This window comes from Aythya marila, assembly GCF_965140915.1.
Source record: "Aythya marila genome assembly, chromosome: 1".
In the NCBI taxonomy this organism is placed as follows: Eukaryota; Metazoa; Chordata; class Aves; order Anseriformes; family Anatidae; genus Aythya; species Aythya marila.
Window position 1 is genome coordinate 94,244,002 of NC_139042.1, and position 24,371 is coordinate 94,268,372.

General features: G+C 39.5%; 1 protein-coding gene across 4 annotated transcripts; it reads right to left on the reverse strand.

Annotated features, from left to right (window-relative positions):
* Positions 1–80: 80 nt before the first annotated feature.
* On the reverse strand, positions 81–24,371 carry KCNJ15 (potassium inwardly rectifying channel subfamily J member 15). Of its 4 annotated transcripts, XM_082771584.1 has the most exons (3): positions 24,054–24,371; positions 15,257–15,528; positions 82–2,219 (listed from the first exon to the last, which is right to left on the reverse strand). In XM_082771584.1, exon 3 carries the CDS (start codon positions 2,201–2,203, stop codon positions 1,076–1,078), a length of 1,128 nt encoding a protein of 375 aa, XP_082627710.1. In that variant the 5' UTR covers positions 2,204–2,219; positions 15,257–15,528; positions 24,054–24,371; the 3' UTR covers positions 82–1,075. The 4 variants fall into 4 exon arrangements, with proteins under 4 accessions (XP_082627711.1, XP_082627710.1, XP_082627708.1 ...); XM_082771585.1 differs by lacking the exons at positions 15,257–15,528; positions 24,054–24,371 and adding an exon at positions 6,315–6,602 and having other exon boundaries at positions 81–2,219; XM_082771582.1 differs by lacking the exons at positions 15,257–15,528; positions 24,054–24,371 and adding an exon at positions 2,594–2,998.

Genomic DNA, 24,371 nt, shown 5'->3' on the forward strand with positions numbered 1-24,371 from the left:
TTGTGTGCTGAATGTAGCTGCATATGCCAAGCATTCAGCTCTTTCAACATCTCCAAAGTACCACACCCTCTCCCTGTGCCACAAAGAGATCAGGAGCTGTTCAAATTAAATTCCTTTATTAATGGAATGGTTTTAATAGACCAAAAATGAAATGGATGAAAGGAATGCTTGTCCTTTATGGTTGCCAGAAAAAAGTAAATATTGTCTACAGACATTATACAGCTTTCTTTTAACCAAATTAAATATGGTCTATAGCAAAGCAAGCAATCTGTAGAAATGTATTGTTATGCTGCTGTTATAAACTATTTACATTGAATAAAAAACAGGTGTCTCAAAGTCAGCTTTAACCTTAGTTGATTACTGTTATGATTTTGTTTAGCTCGCCCTCATCTCCCCTTTTTTTGCTATTATACATAAATCAGCCATTAACAAGGTTTTAAAAAGTGAGCGATCAAAAAACAGGTTGTGTGTAGCAGAAACAGAGGGAGAGCTCCCTTCCCCACCACCCAGCACAACTACTCTGTCACCTTCCTTTAAGATTTCAGAAGGAGTTTATCACTTCCCTGCAGGCTTTTCCCACAGTTAACAGTTTGTCTCTCCAATCAACTTATTTTCCATGCCAGAAATTTCCACAAAGGTAATAACTGGTACAAGAATATACATATTTTAAATATACATATTTTAACAGAGCATATTTTCTTTTAGCCGTACGGTGTGCCATCTCTGTGAATGCATTCACAGTAAAACCAAGTCAAATAAATATTTGTAGGAATCAGCACAGTGCATCCAGTTTCACTTTCCAAACAGAAAGTGATGTGTCTGCTTTTAGTGGTGGTATAAAGCAGAGACTTAATACAAATCCAACTTCGCTAAGTCAAGATCATGAACAAAGAAATCCCACCTAATTACAAAATACTTGATTAACAACTCATCCAAACAAAGGGATAGGTTTACTCTACACCAAAGCTATTTTCTGAAAAGGACTTCATTGCTGGCTTTATAACAGACATACAGCACAGAAAGAATGTTTTCTCAGTTTGCAGAAAGGATTAATCAGGATAGTTTGTCCACTCAATTAAACATTACTCTGCTGTAACAACATTGTTCTCAGTTCCCTCTCTCTTTGATCCTCCTGCCTGTATTTCTCCTCTAATTTTTGTTTTTCAGAGTCCATACTATAAAAAGAAGAATCTGTGCTTCTCCTAATCTTCTCAAACTGACTGAAATCTGCAACATACTTTCCATTTGGAGAGAGGGAAACCACAGGCACGAATTCATAACCCCAGTGGATCTCCTCCGGGATGTAGGAAGTTCTACTTTGACAGACGGCACTGGTGGACTCCACTGTGGCATTCAGGAGCACCACAAGCTCAAAGTCCTTCTCCTTGAGATTTTGAGGTGTGAGATCTCTTAAAGGGCTGCTTTCATCCAAAATATGGTAGAAAGTTAAAGGCAGAATGAGAAATGGACTTTCTGAAGAGGAGTCAACATTGAACTTGACACTGGCTTGATTCAACAGGATTCTCTCCCCTTCTTTGGTTTCATATGTCTGAAGAAGCTTCCCAGACAGCTGACACTGTATCAGAAGGCTCTTCCTCATATTTGCTACTCTGATCACCAAGCAAAGTTCTCCGTTGTGTTTAGTAATGACAGCACAGTGGCTGAACTTAATAGTCTCTGCCCTTTTTTTAGGTCTTGCAATTTTGGCCAGAAAGGTACCTGTAATGAAGATTTCAATTAAGGTGGTGATGACCAGTTGGGCCACAAGCAAGAAAATGGCATGCGGACACTCCTCTGTAATGAAACGAAATCCATAGCCAATGGTCGTCTGTGACTCCAGAGAGAAGAGGAATGCCCCCGTAAGAGAGTCTACATTCTTGACACATGGCTCCCTCTTCGGGGTGAACTTGTTTATTTCTAAATCGCCATGAAGGAATGCAATGGCATAGTAGATAACTCCAAAAAGGAACCAGGTCATAACAAAAGTAGCAGCAAATAAGGTGAGTTTGTACCTCCACTTCATGTCTATAACTGTAGTCCACAAATCTTGAAGGTAGAGTAGGTAAATGCCATCAACTTTGTCTATCCGCACATTGCTGTGACCGCTTTTGGACATCACACGGGGTTTGTGTGCTTTGAGTGCGGTGTCGATGCCTCCGTTAACCAGCGGGACACGGGACATATTAATCTGTGTGGCTTCCATTCTCACTGCTTCAGTCCTAAGGAGAGAAGAACAGAAGACTGTTACTTAAAGAAATCAAAACACATAACTGTTTCTGAAAAGCATTTAAAAATGTTGATGGATAGAAGGTACAAACATAATATAAACACAGCAGTAGTGAATAAAAACAGCTGAAATATAAAGCTACCATCGTACAATATCTGACATTAAAAATAATTTGATATATATATATATATATATTTTTTTTTTTTTCCCCAGAAAACAAAAGAAAACAAAACATTCCTTGATTCTGGTGACTGCCAAATATGGAGAAGTAGGTTTCTTTTATGATAGCCTGCAAAAGAAATTTGACCAAGCTGAAATTTTATATTAGTACTTTATTTCTGTAAAATACATTATTTTTTTTCTTACGTTTCTCTAGAGAAGAGGCTCTTTTTGACTACTGCAAAGGTTTTCTTTAGTGCCCTGAAGAGAGACATCTGATCAAAATTAAAGTCGCGTCAGTGCTTGGTTTAGAACGCAGATCCAGTACACCACTTCTGTCTCTTCCTGTGACAGAGGCAAAATGAGCCAGACCAGCTTTCACTGTGAACAATTAACTTCCACAAGTGATTTACTCAATCGGATCTGGCTCTTTGTTGCGAATCTACAACTGATCTACAGGGAAACAAAGCAGACCTGAACACATCAAAGTTGAGTTTCGGAAAGGAATATTTACACCTAAAAACGCTTCGAAGCTGTTTGTACTGTATAGCACTCTGACTTTAAGCAGTCTAAGGAAAAAAAAGGAGGCGATTCACAAAGTCAGCATTCTTAGCTGTGGGCCCTGACCTGTGCGAACCCAGCAATCATTGGACCACCTGACTTCTGAAGTTTGTTTACTGTTCATTGGTCCGGATGGAGAGTAAGTGTGTGGACACTCAGGACGGAACAAAGCCCACAGAGTGAAGCAGTACGGTGCCTGTGCCAGCTTGATGAGGCAAGTAACAAGACCCGGCTTGCAGGACTAGACAGTGGTTACATAGAGCAAGGACAGTGCATGTTATACTCGTTTCCAACAACAAAACTTCCTGCTGAAAAAAAAAGCAACAAAGAAAAAAAACATCCCATGCATCCTTTGTGCTTTGGCAGGTCATACAAAAAGCATTGTTTTGTTCCATTGTTTTCCTCAAAAAGCTCCTTAAGTAAGTGATTCGTTTTTGTGAACCACCAAAAAAATAAAAAAATAAAAAATTAAAAAAAAATAAAAAAAGAACATCTTCCTTAAAACTACTTAAAAGAAATTTGCAGGAAATACAAGATATATTCGTGGTACACACATGTGCCAGCCCAGGACATCAGTGTGATTGCTCACTGAAGTACCTTTCCTGTTATGTTAATTAAAGAGAATTTTTGTTTATGACTATACCCATCACAGTGTTGCAGGTTTTCTGGGAAAGGGTAATAAAACTTAACCCCCATTAACACCTGTAGCTCATTCCAATTTTGGTTTAACCACCAACTTTTCTCTTCTAAGTGCCATTGCCATGTATATATATATCTGTATCTATAAGAAAGGAATGTATCAATGATATCAATGATCCCAGTAGGAGATTCCTTATATGACAGTCAAATCAACACACAGTGCACAGCATGTCCGGATAATAAACAGGAAAAAACCTTCAAGTGATCTGAAAAAGAACAACGGGAGGAAATGGTGGGGGGTGGGAGGGGAGGGGGGGGGTAAGGGTGGGAAGGAGCATACAAGCAACTGCTCTTTAGGCAAAATCAAAATCAGGCACTACTGTCAGTGTGCGGTAAATACATGTAACCTCTGATGGGAAGCTTTTTAGGAAAACACATGCTGTTTTGTGAAGAGGCCTCATTCCCCACACTGAACCTTACCCTGGGTAAGCCGTAGATATCAAACATATGTAAAAATCTGTCTTAAAATAAGTTTGCCTCTTCCTCCCAAGAACACTTTGCCTTAGCCATTAGCTCCAGACCTAAACATTACATTCTCAGTCTAAATTTCTATGCCACAGATTGCTAGGGCAGGGGATGGCTGGCCTCTCCAATATAGTGCTGGGAATACATATCCCTTCTCAGCCTACCTGAACACCTGCTCTTGGGAGCATACTCCCCAAGGCTGCCAGCTCCTCCTTCTCTGGTGGCTACTAGGATGGAGGCAGCCAAAGCTACACCATCCCTCCTCAGTACTCCAGCTGGTGGGCTTGAGCTGATGTCTCAGGAATAGTGCTCATGGTCTTTGCAGAAAGAAGAGATCCCTGGCTAGGGTCAAGGGTAGCTAAAGACAAAGGGCACATGGGCACTTGGCACTTGCCATGGCTCTATCACGTCCTGGGCTTGCATATGTAAGGTGCATATGTAAGGTGCAGGGAAATATGGGCTTGCATATGAAAGGTGCATTGGGCATGCTGAGCAGATCAGGTCTGCCTCACTTGTGTTGTGGCACTGAAACTTCCTTGGTGTACCAGACTTGGTGCAGATACACTGTACCATTTATCTGCAGCACCAGTAAGACCTATAGTTTCAATTCATATGATGGCCTGGTAAGATTTCTTGCCTCTTCCTCTTCTTTTCCCTGAAATGAGTTGCTCCTTGTCTGGGAGCCCTGACTAGGGAAAAACCTGACATTGCACACTGCCACATTTCCAGATCTGGTGAAGGGTACCTAACATCACAGATGTACCAAAGTGCTGTAGTAAAACAGTTCCTTCCACAAGACGGGAGGTAGAAAGGTAATTGCAAGGCACAACATCTTCCCTGGTCTACCTCAACAAAAGGACAGCTGCAGAATTTACCAGGACATGCTTAACCCAAGAAGTGTGGCTTTGCTGCAGCCCAAGGCAATGTCTGGCATGTACCAGACTGTTTCAGCTCATAACCAAATACATTTCTCACGGTGCATCTCTAGTGTCTCCATTTGTAAAATTAGTCTCCATATGTAGGGACATCATGACAGAGCTGTTAGAGTATGGCTGTATAAGAGCTTCTCTGTCATCTTCCATATCCTCCCCGAACTGTATTTCTGTATGTGACAAAGCTACTTGGCTTTGCAGTGATTTCCTGAAATGGATCCCAGCCAATTTCTGGTGCTTTTTTTGGTTGTAGGGTATTTTTTGTTGTTTTTACTTCCCATTTTTTCTCTTACATCACTTTTTCCTGTGTGATCCTAAATTCTTCTAGTGCTCTTTTCCTCCCCTGGGAAATTCATGTTGGTTTCCTTTCCCTGCAGAAATACTTCCCTTCTTTGCCACGCTGATACGGGAAAAGAAGATCTGTCACACTGCCTCACAGCAGCACTGCCCCTGCTCCCTGCCCTTACCACTGCAGCCAGCAGGAGTTACCTGGGGGAAGAAATTCTGATGCAACCACCATTGGAATAAAACCAGGCTTCCAAGGAGATTTATCCCCTGCCCTCCACTTCCCCACTGCTTCTTGAGTGAATTGACCAGTGCAGTATACCAGAATAAACTTTTCATGGGTGTTTGTATGTATAAAACATATATTATAACACCTGCATAACTATTTACGACCCCATACCTTCCATAGGCACCTCAGATATTCTATTACCCAACAATCCCCAGCAGAAAGATTTTATTTTATTTTATTTTATTTTATTTTATTTTATTTTATTTTATTTTATTTTATTTTATTTTATTTTATTTTATTTTATTTTATTTTATTTTATTTCCTCCCTATCTTTCCCTCTAAAACAGAAAACATATTTACTGTGGTAAGTTAATACAAACAAACAAGCCTGAAAAATAATAGTAGTACATATTTTTACATCAAGAGAACATCTTTTGTCTGATATTTAATTGATTTTCTACCGCTGAAGTATTCTTTATTACTTAAAATAAAAAACAAACAACAACAAAAAACAAACAAACAAAAAACACAAACTGTAACTGCAAATAAAAGTGAACTAAAGTACAGCAAAGGAAACAGATACTTCAAGAGGGAAGAAAATAAAGTAGTCTCAGGTTTGTCTAGCACTCTAATATCCTATGAATTACCTCCTTTCTTCACGAGCCCTTTGGAACAGTCAAAGGAGACTCCCCATTGGAGCACATGCTGGTAAAGGAGTTTAGCACAGACAAAATCAATAAAATTTAGAGCTACATACCAAACCAACAACCCTGAATACCTTGATCTTAAGGTAATTCCAGCAGCCAGGGATATAACAAGTACATTAACACTGCTTCCAGAGACCACATTATCAAGAATTTGAAGCCAGTTTGCATACACACAAAAATGTTCCTGTTGCATGAAGCCAGATTTGCTTGTGCAAGATCTCTTCTGGCAGACGTAATTGATTAAAAGTGTATGAGAGCATGACTTGTTCAAATGGCCTCAGATGTTTTCTTGTTTTCAAATCAGATATGCTTTTCCACTTGAACAACCCCTTCACACCCCTAAACACTTCACTACCACTTTGACACAGGGGCAAAACTTGAACTGTTTTTTCAACCAGCATAAGCCATTAACAGGCGTGGAATAAAATAAAATAATATATATATATATAATAAAAAATCAAACAAACAAAAAAATGGTCAGGAAAGAAAACATTGAAAAGAACTATACAGTCTTACAGTCTTTAGATCTTTCTTAAGTTTGATGTGGTTCAGTAGGTCATAAAAGTCCTTCCTGAATTCTCAGTGCTCTGCCTAGCATGAACACCTTCCTTTGGGCTATCCAGGCTCTTGGAGGCACCAGGCTGTGCTGTGTGCTTACAAGCCATCAGAATCCTGCTCTGTGTCTGATTTATGGGATATAAAATTAGAGGACAAAAGGACAGGGACAGAAGCAATGGGTGCAAAAGGAATCTTCATCTCCACTACCAGTTGCTGCATGCAGTCATACAGCTGGACACTGCTAGCCTGGATCCTTCAACAAAGAGTCCTTCAGCTCTTAGACTAACCAACATTTATTTGTGTAGTAGAGAGTTAGTGGTGTTAGGTCAGGATTTGGTCACACTGTGAACTATGCTGCCTTTTAAAAACAAATTAACACAATTTCATATTCTTTCAAGAGAGGACCAAGCCCTGAGAACTGTAAATACACCCTCAAGTCCAAATCAGCTCCTCAGACTGTATATTTAGCTCCCCACCTCTCCTCACAGCCACCCATCAGTGTAGGGCAGCCCTGTGGATGGTGACACTCAGGAGCAGGTGACAGTGGTGGCACAGCAGAGTCTGGCCGGGGGCCAGAGGGCTGCAGACCTGATTGTACTGGAGGTCAGGGTGAGTGGTGTTGTGTGGGAGTTAGCAGCATGCTTTTCACCGCTCACAGCACGGCCAGGGCAGCCATTGACAGACCGGTATTTAAGAAAGTGAAAACCCAAATCCATCTTTGTCTCTCCTAGGCTGCCTGCCTGACATCTGGCCATGAAAGATGAACTAAAGCTGGAGAAGAATCATGGTACATTGTTTCTGAGAGAGATTTGTACAGGAATCTTGTTCCTTCCAAGGGCAGGATGTAAGGCTTTGCAGTAACTATTGATTTACGCAGATGAGCCTTGGAAACTACACTGATGCAAGCAAATAGGAAAACAACCAAGTAGGCAGTGAGAAGGCAAGAGATGACTCAAAGCTTATTGAGGTTAATAGAGAAACTCCCAGTGATTTCACAGGTCTCTGGATCAGGCCGCTAAGTGGAGAAAAAGCACATACCGCTAGCTTCTGAACAGCTAGCACACTGCTAGTGAGCTGTCTGTCAGTCCTTTCTAAAATCTGCTCTCCAGCCTCTGCCATGGGTTCTGCAGATAAACAGGGGACTTGGCTGTGCACAGCCTTCTTTCTGGAAACCTTCATGTGCACCAAAGTCTTCTTTCAGAAAGAAGTAAGTAAACTGATCCATTTCTGAAACTCTTATTTATTTTGTTTTTCTCTTTGGTTATACGGTTAATACACTGCTGTTGGAAAAGAGAGATACCAGAAACCTGTTCTGCTCTTTCATTTTTAAGAATGTCTTTTCTTCAGTAGTGAAATATTCAATACTTTAGAATGTCTCCCTTGCTGTATACTTCCACTTCAAACTTTCCTTTTTCAAACACTTCATTAGCACAGTTTAGCATTCAAAACCTGCCTCCAGTGTGATGCTTTTCCTACCCACTAACCCTTTCCCTGTTATTACTGTGCAAATCTTACCTGGCTCTTTCTACATGGACAAGTCTAAACAGACTCTGGGAGCCTGTCCTTTCCATTTCTGAGGAGCTGGGTGCCAGAACTACCTGAAAGGCTGACAGGAGCATTATTATTGCATTATATTTATCACACTCATACTCACTAATTCCGTGCTACATCATTGACCTCTTTGATCAACTGTAAAAACATTAGTTACTCCTCACATTAGGCCACTGACACAGGTAAGCATCTCAGCAACACCACAGTGGAGAAGATGAACTAAAGAGAGGATGGGAGTGATGTCTTATCCCACTCAGCAGTAGCAGTCAATACTAGCACCAGGACTAGAACTTCAGAAACCCTAATAGCTATAGCTGTCCTGTTTTCTAGGATGCTTTCAGGGGCTTTTAGTAGCAAGGTCCTGTCCTACTTTCTCCCTGAAATATTTCTCTTTTCCATGAGGTTATGTCTCGTTATCTTATCTTCCTCCATTTTGAGAAATAGCCCATTCTTCTCCTCTTTCCTGCTCTCTATGAATCAAAAGATTCAAACTAGTTATACTTACCACAACACCAGAGATGTGTGTAGATGGTCAGCAGAGTTGTTTTTCACAAGACTGTACCCTGGTTTATGTTTTACAGATATCTTACTTCAGGTTCACAGCAACTACTCTTGACCTCTCTATTACATGGTTCCATTTTCAAGGACTTCAACTTTTGCAAGGCCTCATCTGTTTGGGCTGAGGCTTTTGTCAAGACTGGTCACAAGCAAACACACATTCTTATTAATTTGTTTACTTCATGTATCAATCAAAACAAAATAGCCATTTCCAAAGTCACTGCCAAGACTATATGCTTTGGGGTGTTTCCACACCTATGTTAAAGCAGTTTGTGTGTCTTTTTCTTCAGGAGTCCAGAAGCAACATAAGCATTCTTTGGTGCAGACACTGAAGCTTACACTCTCCATTGCCAGCTGAGCGCCCTAACAGCTTGACCACAGAGTGGTCTTGATGCCTTCTTGCTTTCTGTCCTTACAAATCCTCATCCATGCAGTGGTGTAGCTTAATTAGGAAGAGTAGTCTACCCATCTCCCTAGTTCCTTATTAGCAAACTCCCCTACAAGGGTGAAAATGTGGGAATGATTCACCCCAGGCATGGGGATGAGTCTCACCTCCACCTCCTTCAATGGTCACATTTTGGAATATAAATGGCAGAAGCCATGCAGTGCGGGGAGCCTTGCTGTGTAGGAGGGAGTGGGGAGAAGAAGAGGAGGGGACATGCTGGGAGGAGGTTGAAGTCAAGCCAAGGAATGCCTCATTTCTGGCTCATCTTGCCTAGACACAAGATAAACACTGAGACATTTGGTGTCCCACAGGGCACTTAGTGACATGCCTGAACTCATAACTGTTGGGCGCCCTTCAAAATGAGGGCCAGAAACAGAGGCACCTGCACACTTCAAGCACTTCCAGCTCAAGACAGAAGCTGGGCAAAGATTTTCTGCAAAATACTTTTTGACTTAGTCAACTAAGGGCTACCTAAGTCCTACTTAAGTACTTAATTCCTTTTTTGGGAACCGGCTTGTCCAAAGACAACTGCTTTGGCTCCTATGAGTATATGCTCTCTGACAGCTCCTGCTGCCCTTCCCTTCTGAGAGGCCACCTGGCTAGAGCATGCTCCTATGTGCTTGGTAGCCAGGGAAATCAGCAGAAAGGCACCCAGAGAGACTGCTCTGCTCCTATCTCAGATTTCAGGTGGTTTAGCTGCTTGCCCTCAGGCGTATTTTACCTTTCTTTATGCGTATCTATGTATTACCTGGTATCAGTCACCTAGGTGTAATGTCACTGCATAAGCTCATGTGCCAAGACTGTTTCATGTTTCTGTACACAATCAAGAGTGGCTGTGTTTCCTTGTAGTATTTTAGTCACATGGTGGTGACTTTTAGAAGTGTATAGAAAACTACGAGCCTGAACCCATCTACTATTCACATTGAAAATTCTGACCAGGCTTACAAAGAAGGGAGTCCCCTTTCAGGCCAATGCAGAGAACAAAAGTACAGGACTGGGCTACCACCTAAGTTTGCCAGGACTGTTATTCCCTGCCCACTCTGTGCTGGTTATGTCCTAGTTTTCTCCTCTTTCACAGCACGTAAAGGGCAACACCTTGATTTTAACCTCACTAGTACTCACCCACTGCTTCACACGTTGACAAATGCCTACTCAGCCATTGATTGATAGTAATATTTGTAAAGTTGAACTCACAGCAACTGACCTGCCAACCTGCAGGTGGTTTGAAATTTGCTGGTTTTGTTTCAGACCTGAGGAAGGGTTTGTGGGACAGAAAGCTTGTCTAGTTTTTTTTGTGTTTGTTTTGTGTGTGTGTGTTTGTTTTTCTCTCAATTCATTTCTTAATCTAATAAAAATCTGGTCTCATTTACAAACAAACAAGCAACCAAAACCATAAGCACACTATTACTGTAGATTTTTAATTTAATTGTCAGCAGGTGGCTGAAAGCAAGTAGCAATGTGCCTAGTCATGGTTATGCAAGAAGCAGGGGGGAAAGTCAACATTCTTCTGATTGTTCACAAAAGCTAGCTAAAATGTCTTCAGTCTGCCTTTCACCAGAGCCACTTCTATCTGTTTTTCATCTACCACAGCTGGTGCATTAAAGGTATTTATCAGGCAGCAGGGGGATATTTAAAATCATTCAGAGTGGTTTGTGCCTCTGGTTCCTTTCTTGGACTACAGATACTTGGAGTCTCAAATGCAACTTGGGACACCAAGTCCCAGCACCAGCTTTGTCTCACTCTGACGAGCAGGGGAATCGGCTCCTACCTCCATTTCAACTGTACAGTATGAATTCATCCAGCGGCTCAGCAGCTCTCTTTTTAATTACCATCTGTGATGCCAGTTCATTGCACTGTATCCCAGTCAAGTTGGGTTTTGTTTTTCAATTAGTCATTGCACACCACAGCTCTCATAGCTTAGCGTAGGTGTGGCAGGGAGGTGAGGCTCCCTGCAGCATGTCAGGCTTCTGCTATGGCAGATTTTTTTTCATGTGACCTCTACATATGAAAGCTGCATTTCTTGTAAACCACAGCAGTCCTTTAGCCCATACAATGAGAAATTACGCTGTTGGAGGAACAACCTTAGTACCTCATAAACATCTCACTGTATGTACACAATTGCAGACACTCGTGAAATGAACGCTTGTAATTTTCCATCTCTATACAGTCATTAAATTTCAAAACTTAAATATCAGTCTATGCAAAGAATTTTCCATTAAAAAAAAAAAAAAAGTATAATAAATCTGCTTCTTTTAAATATATAAAAATATCCATGCTGTTGATAATCTTGGTAGGGCTGCCTGCAAAAGGCAAAGAAACCAGCAAGGGAAAAAAAGCATTGCACCTACAGGTCATTATATTGAAGAAATTTCTCTAATCTTGTGCCTGATATGGACAGAACCTAATTGGAGAAATAGCCCACCTTGACCCAGCAGGACGATGGACCCAGTTATAGCAAACTATCTGTGACCATTTCTGCGTTTCTCTTCCTGTACTGTGTAGCTGCTTTGTCCTACTTCATCTATGCAGAGTAGTAATAAATACAGAGTAACCTGTTAACTAAGCCAGATTTATGTCTGATCTCTGAAGGACCAGGACATACAAATGAATTTGGCCTTGTGATTTTTGTAATAGTGCAAAGCACATTTCCAAGAAAGAGGGATGGGTTTGTCATGGTTTCATCTTAAAACTTGTTACAAGCTGATTTTCTCAAGAAGCTATTTGGTTAAGAATTGCCCTACCTGTGTGAACAAGTTCATACAGTAGAAAAAGTTTTCAAAAAAAGTGACTCTTCTTTCATGCTAGCAAAATACAGCCTGTGAAACAAAGTACCTACCTCCCTCAACCTAACCTAATGATTTTTAAGTTGGATGTCTTTCTCTCATAGGCAAAGCACAAATGACGGTGCTGGCACAGCAGACATACATACAGACTACTTGATTATTTTTTGATAATGAATTACTTTGTTGTGAATTACATAGTAAGTCTGTCCAGCTTTCTCTTTGAGGTACACAACAGCTTCAAAGCTGTTCATTTCTACTCCATTCTTTCTGCACTACAAAGATTTTATATTCCATGAAGTACCCATTTCCCCTAGTTGTTTATATCAGATATAAGGAAAACAAGTTTTACTTGATTTAAAATGATTTTTTTGATAGATATTTAACAAAAAACTAAACATTACAACTTTTAAATGCTGAAAAGAAAAATCAGTTCTGTCCAATAAAATTAGGACTTATACTATTTCACAGGAAAAAATATATGTGCACTTACATAGAAATCACAGGGTCATATCTACTGTTTAAAATAATATTTCATGGTATGTATATTTTCATAAATGTGGTGGTTATTCTGTAAATCACTAGCAGTTGCAAATGTGAAATATTGATGTGAGAGATTTTGATGTATTTAGAGTCAGTATTGAATGCCTCTTCATTAGCATATGTTTGTCTTAGTGTTACTATTTCCTTTAATAAAATCTCTAGATGGTGACACAGAAGAATGTCATGTCACAATGTGATATCCACAATGACCAGTAATCACAACCTGTGGATATGGTCTTGGAGTAAAGTCTTTGCTCAGTCAAGTTTCCCTTGAGCTTTGCCAACGCAATGCCCAAATGGACACAGCACCATCCCTGGAACACTACTGGTGTTGCCCAGCGGCTCACACACCCCATCCCCATTCCCGGCCACATTCCCATCCTGAATCTGCAGCTGCCCCTGAGCAAGCACTGCCTCCTCACCAGCCTTGCTGAGGGTGGTCTCAGAGCCCAGGACTGACAGAAATGGTCACAGGGGTCCCAAACATCCTCAGAACACTGCATTGGTGTATAAACCAGAGGCTTTCACCTGCTGCTTCGAAGTGGTCTGGGCCAAATTAAAAACACCAGTGGCACTTTCAAATTTCATATTGGTGGAGGGCTGCTTATTTTCAGTAATGTCTAAGAGTTTTATTTCACGGCAATTTTTTCCCTCTCTCTTTTATTTATTTTTTTCCCCAACCAATCCACGGATGTGGTTAATTTAAGGTTTAAAGGCTTTTTCTCATACACACACACACACATACACACACCCATATATGTTTTCCACTGAAGTCTGTGCTTTTTCCTAGACCCACCCAAATTCCAGTACATAGCTCACTTGTGTGCCAAGCTTTCATACTCTCCATGCACTGAATGGAAAAATACCCTTTTTTCCACTTCTGCACATTTTGGGGGGAGGAGGGGGAGGGCGGGTAAAGGAGATGGAGGAAAGGCCTCTAGAGGAATTTAGTTATACCTGTTATTTCAGAGCAAAGACATGAGATTCCTAGCATCCTTGGAAATACTGTTTCCACACTTGGATGGAGGTACGTGGGGGTCTGATCCCCACTGCTTCCTTGGGACTCTGTAAATGTGGAGTGCTAAGGAGATTTAAGTATTAACAGTGATAAGGTAAAAGTAGTATAAACTGCTGGCTGGTGTGTGTCTCTATTTTGTTTATATGAAGTGCTCCAGTAGCGCTCTTCAATGCATTGATATTTTATGAGAGGGATGAAAAAAAATCAAAGTTTTATAGTGAGAAACATTAGGGAGTTTTATATGGAAATTATAGTTTTCAGCTGTATCATTCTACACTCCATTTAGTATGGTATTTCAGGCCTTGAGTATCTTGGTGAAAGGTGGTAGGCTGAGACCAAAGGGCTCCTCTTCTCACTGGTAATATCCTGGTAGAGAGAAGACTGCAGGACCCCCACCTTTCTACTCCTGCCTATGTTTTCCATCCTACAAGGGCCACAGTTGTAGCTCATGGGGTGGTGAGAGCTACCAGGACGTGGGGAAGGGGCCAGCAAAGCCCTGTACCTTCCCTGTGTTGCATCTGCAGGGTGAGCCCCAGGGCTGTAATAACATGCAAGCACTATGCAAAGCCTTTCGTATGGCACTGTCCTCCATGTATATTCTCTGATGTCCAATTAAGGTTGGTCCCCCTTGATTTCTTCTCAATAAAGGCATTAATAAAGTCTCTCTGGCTTAGTAACCCACCTAGTTTCATAAAGCCTGTTGGAATATCATTTTTGAAGCATCTGCTCACCTACCAAATTAAGCTGAAATTATCCTGTGGATTTAAATACATGGACTGTTTGTATCCCTTAGTTGGGACGGAACTGAACTGAAATTAAACTCGGTTAAATATTTAGCCTTATTTAGCCTTCCTGCAAAGAAAATGTTATCATTGTCCAGAACCTTACTGTCACTGTTATACTGAAAATAAATAAATAAATAACAACTATATATATTTTTTTAAAGAAAATGATGTTTCCTAAGCTGGTAGACTAGGAGGTTACTTAGTCCTAGATTGTATGTCTTGCAGATAAACTCAAAAGTGATCAGAGGGAAAAGAATATTTGTTTTCCTTATTGCTTTCCCAAATTATTCGGTCCCTGCCAATTTCCATGACACAGACCCCTCAGTCTGCAGCAGAGACTGTGGCTTCTGAAAGAGAGGAAATAGCATGAAAGTACTGGTGCACATCAGTATTTTGCAATTTTCCCGCCAAGCCAAAAAAATCAAAACAAACAAAAAATTAACTGAGATTGAACCAAAAGAAAAGCCAAATAAAAAAAATAACAATAATAATAAAAATGCTGTTCTGGACTGAAGACACTATTTGTTCACACCAAACCAAAACCTGTTATTTTGATTTTATGTTTGTATAGATATGTGTGTATGTCCAATTTAACTCAGGTGAGAAACAAGGCCTTGCTTGAAATGAAAGACCATAATATCTATCTTCTACAAAGTCAAAATAAAATTTTATACTTTTCAAAATTGTTTTCAGACTTCTTCAGTCTAAGCTACCTTATCTTGTTAACATGAATGCACTAAATCTTACATCTGACCTAAATGTGTATTTTCAGTCCATAAGACTTTTGGCTGAAAAATCCCACTCTTCTGTAACTGGAAAGGCCAGCTGGTGTTCTGGGCTGCTTCAGTGACAAGTGAAACTTGTGCAATGAACTACAGTCCATCCTAGCCGAAGACAGCAGAAGCAATGCCAGGCTGCACTGTTGAGCTCTGAGGATTTAAATGTGTAATTCACAAGTCATTTTCCTTTGTCTTATAGCTTCTTGGGAATCTCCATGAAACCTTTGTGGTGCTAAATTACAACATGCTGAAAAAAAAACACAACACAGTGATAATGTGCACAAACAAGAGAAAAAGCTCATGCTGATTTTCAAAGTCACTATATTTCCTTATTCTCAAAGGAGGTTATTTTGCTTGTTTATTTACACATACCTTATCTTTATGACTGTTCCTTTATGATCCCGTATCATCTCAAAAGCTCAACAATCTTTTACAGTTGGAAACCTGGGAAAGTCTAACTTTGATCGCTGAAGTAATTACACTGAATGGGACATTGTTCATGTTCTGTTGGGAATAGTTTCCTATGACATTCAGAATACCGCAAACTTATTTTTAAAAGTCTACAATATTCAGCAACTTCTACCTTGTGTTTTTGTAGGTTTTCCAGATGCTATGAGTTTCAGAAATTGCTTTGATGTTTTCCAAGCAGCCTGATTTATGGGAACAAAAATACCACCATTCCCCAGTTTCTTTCTGTCTCCCTGTTACAAGGCTTGATACATCAATGGAAATATAGCCTGGCTGAAGAGTCCAGGCATAAAGAACAACCGGGGTATGAGGAAATCAACTACATTTCCCATAAGAGATCATTCATTCAGTGGAGAATCAAACTTTTTGATCTCTAACCTCCTGTACTTTTCCTGTAATATTTAATTTTAAAAAGACACAATTTTCTTTGTAAAACACTGTGTAACCAGACCCAGCAGACACTTGTGTGTCATTTTAGCACTACTGACTAGAATTCACATTTAGCAGGTAATTGTTGAAGATAAGTGATTGCAAAAAGTAGCTAATTCAAATTATGACTATATCAAATTGCAGCAGCATGTTTCAAATGAAGTTAGGATATGGCATTGCTAGAAAGTCTCAGAGACTGTTATTCCACTAGGCAGCTGACAGCTTAATAGCAATACTGAAAACTCCTTTCACTGCCCTGGTAAAATCCTGTCACACCCATTCTTTCCCAAAACCCATGTACTGCCTTGAGAGTGCTTCTTCTAGTCCACTCATCGTACAGTTCAGACACCTTGTCTGTAGGCAGCTTGATGCCATAGCATCTCCAAAATCTACCTTTTCTTCATATCAGTCAACCAGAATTTCAGTTCTTTAATTAGCCATTTCCCAATGAATCTCTTGTTCATAGTCCTTCTCATCTGTCTCAGGAACAAGTCACTCAAACTTCTAGAGTAAAAATTGTATTTCCTTTCTAATATTTCTACCGTAATTTTCCACTTAATTCACAGAAACATCTCTTTACTTCATACCCATAAAGCTTGTGCCCTAACCTTTCCACAACTACTGCCCTAGTATTCATAACTTTGTTTTCTTCTGTTCTTTCTTGATAACTCACTGCTGTGTCTTATGAATGTTTGTTCATTGGGATTTTTTGTTCCCTTCATGTTTCAGGCACTTCTTATTACATGCCAGACCAGCTTCCCATTTGACATATATGAAATTTCCCCACCACCACCTTCCAAACAAGTCAAGAAAATACACCTGCTTTGAGACACATTTCAACTTTAACAAACATCTGCTAGTCATTATGTTCACCTAGCAAGTAACACATCTGTGTTGCATCATGCCTCACTTGCTGTTAGATTTGGAAACATTTTAAGCAGATCTAAAGTTTTCCTGTTCTTTGTTCACTGCAAAGCATATTGTTGACCTACAGCATGATGATAAATAACATGGCCAGATTATAAGATATGTTCTGCATCAGTATTGATAAATTATTTGTTTTCTTGGAGGCACCCCTTCTTCAGGAAGGCTCTGACTACCCTGCTTGTGAGGCCTAGGATGTTTCTTCTTTATCTACCAGTAAGTTTTGTCTGAAAGAAATTTGGATATTTGTTTTTCTTAAAATTTGCCTGGGAATTTGAGATAACTAGAAACCTCAATGTGAGACAGTAGTTTTGATCTGATAGTTCTGAATTCCTCTCTGTTCACTTTAGAAATCTAAAAGATTTCTGTCTAGTTAGTCCTCTAAATTACTAGAAACAATTGAAAGAGCTTGACACCTCCACCCAGCAAGTCTATCCCTCTTTCTCTATTCCTGGACATGCCCATCTCCATGCAGTGCCTGAAGATCTGAGACCAGATCTCTAACTTTTAGACAGCTGAGATTTACCTTATCCTTGCACTCGCATATCAAGTCCAGTGTTTCTGAGAGGTGGCATTTTTATTGCTTGTATGGAAATCAACTGTTCCAGTGTACGTGACACACTTCCTGGTAGCACCAGGCTTACATATGTAAATTGTATCACATATGTATATACCTTAAGACAGAATATACTAAAGAAATATATGTCAATTTGACTCATACTGATGAAAACTTACAGGTCAAATCCTATGACAGATGTGTGGTGTGGAACCCAATGTAAAATTAAATAACTTGGTGTACTTTTCCATCATACATATAGTTTAGTTATCATAAAAGAATGTATAATATTTACTGCACTAGACGAACAAGGTTCTTCTGTAAAAAGCAAACTATCCAAAAGCAAACTAAAACAAGGCATAGGAATATGTCAGCTCTGTTTTACAGGTTCTTGCCAATGACATTCTCATCATATGTCAAGTTGCTTGTCCATGTCATCAACATATACACTGTCACCACAATACTTACCAAAGTACAGAATCATTCTGCTTGTGCTTCAGAGGAGATGTATGTAATGTTTTTACATACACACCTCCAAAAATGATGTCTGAGTCTCCTTGCAAACAATCTATATCCCACATTTAATTCAGCTCTGCTTTTTCACACCCACTAATGTCCTGCATCTTTTTCACCACTGCTTCCTTCAAAGGTTCCTCTTTTCACAGTGCTGATCAAGTCTGCCCCTGCTTTTCACCATGCCTAAAAGCCCATTCAGCAAGACAGAACTAGTAATCAGCTGAAGAAGAAAAGAAGACTAAGCCAGAGCCATTCAGTGACATGTCATGTGTTCAGGTGAGCAAAGCTGAAGAATAGGGCTAATTTATTTCTGTTAATAGCACATGCAGTTTTGGGAACACAGCAAATTATGAAATTTTGACCATTGTTTTCTTCTGAAGCTGGGGAATGGGAATCTGATCCTCATCCAAAGAATTTTGTGAATTCCAGTGTTAATGTTTAAGTTCATATAGTATTATTAGTAACATGCCTAAATCAGTTTCTAGTGAGAACACAAAGGTTATTGACTTCTGTGACACTTTCAGTCTTTATTCAGCAGCATGGGTGGTTCAAAAGTTTCCTAAGATCATTTAGATTAATCAGAAGCAAAAGCTTTTCCTTGATTGCCTAATCATTATTTACAAGATCTAAACAAGTAATGTAGCATTTAAAGACCCCCCCCACACACACACACACACTCACACACTCCTTACGTTTTAACTATTTGCAAACCAGAAATGCATCTGCAAAGGCAGAACCCTGCACCTAGATGCAGTAGGAGGATGCGTCACTGGGATCATTCTGCTGGACTGTTTTCTTGGACCTTGGCACATAAACATTATAAAATAGTCTTGAAATATTATATGTTCCTTATCACCTGAGACCTTACCTAGGGGAGGGAGATTTACTACCAATAAATACTATTCTGAGTCATGGTCAAGGCCCAACTTTGGTCATTTCATTCTAACAGAAAAAGAAATCAACACTAAATTTCAGATATTCTTCTTCCAAATATATGTATGTATGTGTGTATATATACATGTACATATGTGTATGTGTATATGTACATATTATATGTAGCTGCAACAATAGAACAGACCAGGAATTAACTGGACCAGGCACTCCTTAAAACGTGGGGTGAAGCACCCATAATGTTGTGGCCTGTACTGAGGAAAGTGAGTGAGGTTTGTAGCCTTAAGCTTGTTGACAGAACTAACTCAAGAAGAGCAAAGGTAGGAGGAAAAATAAGATACATTATTAGGATTCCTGGCAGTATGACAGACCCTTAGACCTGTAAAAATCTAACTGAAGTACAACATAATTATCTGAATTTTGCTTGTTGAAATCTGTCTCACAAATAAAAACAAAAAAATCTTAACTTGGAGCTCATGGTGAGATGCCACCGTCTGAAGAACCTCTACGATTCTCATAGCAGTATTAAAAGGCACAGTGCAAACAAGAACCAGACCTGAAACCTTTTGTTTGCCCATTATACAGAGATATAAATTGCATTGTTATTTTTCCCACACCTGCCTAAGTTGTGTTCATTCACCTCTAGTCTTCTGGAAGCATTTTACACTTCAGGATATTTCAGTCTTTGACTCTTTTTTATGCCTTGACAAGAGATTTTCACACCTTTTACTTAGCATATTTCACAACGTGTAGTCCACGTATTGAAGGCCAGCACCCATGAGCTGATGTTCACTATGCTAATTTATAACTCATATATGGAGTCCCTTATGACAGAAGCCTTTCTACCTAGTCTTAGTTAAAGAGGGGTTATAATTTAAAAACAGAAAACCAGGAACAGGCAAGAGACCAACCACCATGTACCACAGAGGCCACTAAGTGTGCCTGTTAATGAGGCCCAATGCAGTAATAAAATAAAATGCAGTCTTAAAAGACTCTTTTTTTCATCTTAGGCTTTTGCATGTTCAATAATGTTTTGTCATTTGCCTAATAAAATGAATCATATTTGCAAGTGTTCTGTATCACCCCTACACCTCCTCAAATGTGCTGATTACCTTCAGTGTTTGAAATAAGCCCAGCCTTGCTCAAATGCTGTGAAAGCTGCAGAAAGCACACCTTTTACCCATTGCTGCGCTAGCTGTAGTTTGACTGTTTATTGTGGAGAGAGGGGACTGTTGATAGGTTTGGTGTTTAAATGTTTGAGGAAGGAAACTTTCAGGAAACATTATTGCTGGATAAGGCAGCAGGAAACTGAAGCCTGTTTGCTTGGGTGAGAGGCAAGAGGGGGGTTCAGAAGAGGACAGCTGGCATGTAAGTTAGCAAGAGTAAGGGCAGGAACAAGGGCAGGAAACTTTGAGTAGGATAATCACTAGGCACAAAACAAAGGGGCATTTAGGGAACATGTTACAGATGATCAGAAATATACAGAAACGTGTTTTGGTTGAAATTTCCCTTGGAAAGTTTACTTAATGATCAAAACTTTTCAAACAAATATTTCATTTTGTCTGTTTGTTTGTTTATTGTCAGACTGTGCAATCCAAGTAAGGAAAAGGGGGCATTTTCATCATACTAAATTTTCACCTCTTCATCATTTTATGCCAATAATGTACCTGTTAAGTCATCTAAATATGTGTACCATTTCCTATATTGCTTCATTCCTGATTACAGTAATTTTTTCAACAGACAAACATATTTATCATATTGCCTCAATCCAAAAGTGCTAATTTAATTATTAGATAAGGAAAAGTTCAAAGTGTAGAACTACAGAGGTATCCTGTAAACTATGGTCTAACTAAGAGTGAATCACCTCAGTTAAAGAAATGGAGATTAAATTAATCTAATCAGGCCATACTATTGTTCCAGTTAAAACTTATTTTACTTTATCACTTTTGATTTACAAAAGAAAGGTGGCATACCTAGTATCTCTAAGCGTGGACAAATCTAGCTGACAATCTCCATGAGAAAAACAAACCAGGAAGGAGTCAAATGAGGTTTTAAAAGCTACTAAGATTCAGTTCCCAAGCTTTAGACTTCTCCACCTTAAGAGCCAGCTAAAATGCAGTATGCCCTGAAGGTCAAATTTCAGGGGCTAGTTTGAACCTAGTGGAATAAAGACATCTCTTAAACAAAAAGCCCTCCTGGGAAGCAACAGAAAGGCAGCCGTCTCCTATACCTCGGAAGACACAACACAGGGAGGGCAGGGGATTTTTGAGTATCAAATGTATAGATCAAAATGAATCACTGTAAAACGGAAGGATGGTGTCACTGGCCACTGACACCTGCAAAGTGGGACAGATCTCCTGAGTGTGGAGGCCAAGGGACTTCTCAAGCCTTGGTGACTAAAAACTTGCAAGGCTCTTCAGTATCACCAAGGGTGTCCAGCAGACAGACAAATTCTGCATATCACCATGATACTTCCCTGAGATACATGATGGGTCCAACCTATGTCCCAGAAGTCTGGTTTCAGCCTTTCACCATAGACAGCCCAGGGACTGTAAAGGACTCTGTTGGAAGATGGGATTTGCCAAAAACTTTTCTCCCCTCAGGTAAAAATGACTGCAGATATATTTTTCCAAAAGGGTGATAATATTTGAAGCACTCATGTTGTTTCTTGTTCCCTTTCTGCCTAATCATGACCCCTAACTTCCCATGAACCTCAGGGGTTGCTTTGCTAGTCATACAAAGACGATTTCATACTCTTAGGAGGTGAGCAAGATGTTGTGGTTACTACTTGCCATTTTTCTTCCTTCCTCCAGTCCAATTAGTAATGTATCCACTGATTTTGGCTGCTATCCATGTACATTTCACACCATTCAGGACAAATAGATTTAGAATGAGCAGGCAGTTCAATTAATTTACAACCAATACAAGAGAGCTGCCTGTTTGAACTGTGCCCTGTTTATTCCAAGAGCAAGTACATGCTTAATGCCAAGCTATTTACCATGTTAATGAAACAAATATATTGAGTGCTAAAGAGAGCCTCAAGCCTGTAGTAACTCATTCAGGTAAGTCATTTCCAAGGAGTTAGGGACAGCTTAGCAGGAAGGTAGCTTTCAAACATTTTACATTTAACATTTAATGAATTTGTTTGGACTGAAATGTTTGATTTTAACTGTTTGATGTTCCAGCCAATATTTTTTTTTCTTCTAATGTTTATATACATAGGAGAGCCAACAAAGTTTTTCCCTTCATAAATTGAAAAAAAAAAAAAAAAAAAGTTATCCTATAATCAGTTTTGGTTTTCCTGGAAGCAAAGAGAATCAAAATTTATTTCAAAACTTTCTGAGGTTGAGCATGCATAACAGTTAAGTTTCTGTTTTTCTTGGCCCATCACAAGAGTACCATCTGGTACTTCACAGCTTTGGTCTCTACCTGTTCCCAAAGAACACAGCCTGTCCGTGTGAACTGTGTGTCTTAGGAGAAAGAAACAGGAGAGGAGGAGAGAATAATATTCCAGACTGCTTTAATGAAATCTGGACAAATAGAAATTTCAGCTCCAATCAGGGCTGTGGGTTGATGACTTGTTTGTTTCATTACATGAAGAGCCAGGATAAAAAAGAACTGTTTGTTTTCATTTGAAACTCTATAAAAAGTAACAGAACTGAAGTATTGTATGTACACTGGAAGACTGAAGCCCAAGTCATCTGCTGCTGTTTTTGTCTCTAGGCCATGCCTCATTTACCAGGGTGAAATTCTTGGGGAAGTTTTTGGTCTCGTCTACACTCCACTCTACAAAAGCAATGCCAGTTTGTACTGTACAACCAGCTGCACTAAGTTACTTTTCAGGCTTGTTTCCCCCTTCCATAAAATGATTATTAGAGAGTGCAGAGAGCATAGTGACATTTTATAACAAAGGAAATAAAGAAGATGTTTCTGTAATAGCATGTTGCCCCCTTTCCCTTCCAGTTTTGAAAGAAGAAATCACAGCTAACAATATCACTGGAGAATAGAGTCAAAAGACTTGGAAGATAGGTACTCGGGCACTGTGTTCAGAAAGACCCTAGCAATGCTTCTATCTGCAATACAGCTAAAGGCAAGTGAAGAAACATGGTTAGTTGAAAAGTAATGTAGACACTCCTGGTTTACAAAGAAAAGCCAGCTTTGTTCCTTTTTGCAGTCAACATGTCATGGAGAGAGAAAAAAAAAAAAAAAAAAAAAAAAAAACACTTATCTGTAAATCTCTTTAAAGCATGATCTCTATGAGAAAATAAAAAGGGAGGCAAAAACAAGCTACACTGAACGAGAAGGGAATTTGCACTACAGCTCAGACTCTGATTACTGAGGATAAGCCAAACCTGTTGTAAACAAGTAATGTGAAGACGCATGCAAAAGTTGGAAGAAAATGCATAATGTTCTCCAACTCAGACATGTTTACATTCCTTATACCTACCACAGAAAACTTACATAACCTTTTCTTATACAGATAGGTAACAGGGACTGGATAAAGTTCTAAGCAAGTTTCCCCAGTATGTCAAGTAAAACTGATTTCTGCACTGAAAAATGAGCAAGTGACTGAAAGACATGTCTTTAAGAGCCCACATAGTGCTATATGTTTCTTTAAGAAAGTCTCTACTTTTTTTTTTTTTTTTTTGTAAAAGCATACATTTACAAAGTTAGATCCAGGATTTGTCCCCCTCCCCAGCACACAAAAATATCAGCCACACACATTACAAACCTCACATTCATTAGTTTGCACCAGTGGAAAGACCAAACCATGACAGCTTTTGCCGTATCATCGTTAAACTGCTGTATCTCAAAGTTCACAAGAAGGAATAAGCTTATAAACAGATTTTTCTTTTACAGACAGTTTCTAAATCCTTAAATTACTAAAATAAGAAAGAAATAGGAAAATAACCTACTCATTAGCTTGCAGTTCCGCAGTTTCCAAAATACTGTAAAGCATGTATGCATTTTTGACAAATACCTCTTACCTGTAAAAGAGCAATGTTCAGATTCCTTACTAGATGTTATCGTCATGACAAGTCAAACAATCTGTTTTTTTGTAAAAGGTTGGATGTCTTTTCAATAAAGCACATGTACACGGCTTAAAAAAAAAAAAAAAAAAAAAAACCCTCAGAGAGTCTCCCTTCCCTCACTGTCAGTCAAAAACAAGTTGGAATAAGTCTGAGTTGGAATTACCTGAATAAAGAGACTGGAGAGAGAGAGGGAGGAGAGGGAGGGAGGGGGAAAGAGAGAGAGGAAAAAAAAAGTCTGAGAGGAGACTCAGTGATGTCAGCAGTATGTCTTAA

What these genes read in the sequence shown, in the direction of transcription:
- KCNJ15 (XM_082771585.1), bottom strand. Translation starts at nt 6,457, where the DNA reads ATGCAACAGGAACATTTTTGTGTGTATGCAAACTGGCTTCAAATTCTT. An exon ending in TATTCAGGGTTGTTGGTTTG is followed by an intron (nt 2,220 to 6,314) that starts GTATGTAGCTCT and finishes TTCTCTCCTTAG; the next exon opens with GACTGAAGCAGTGAGAATGG.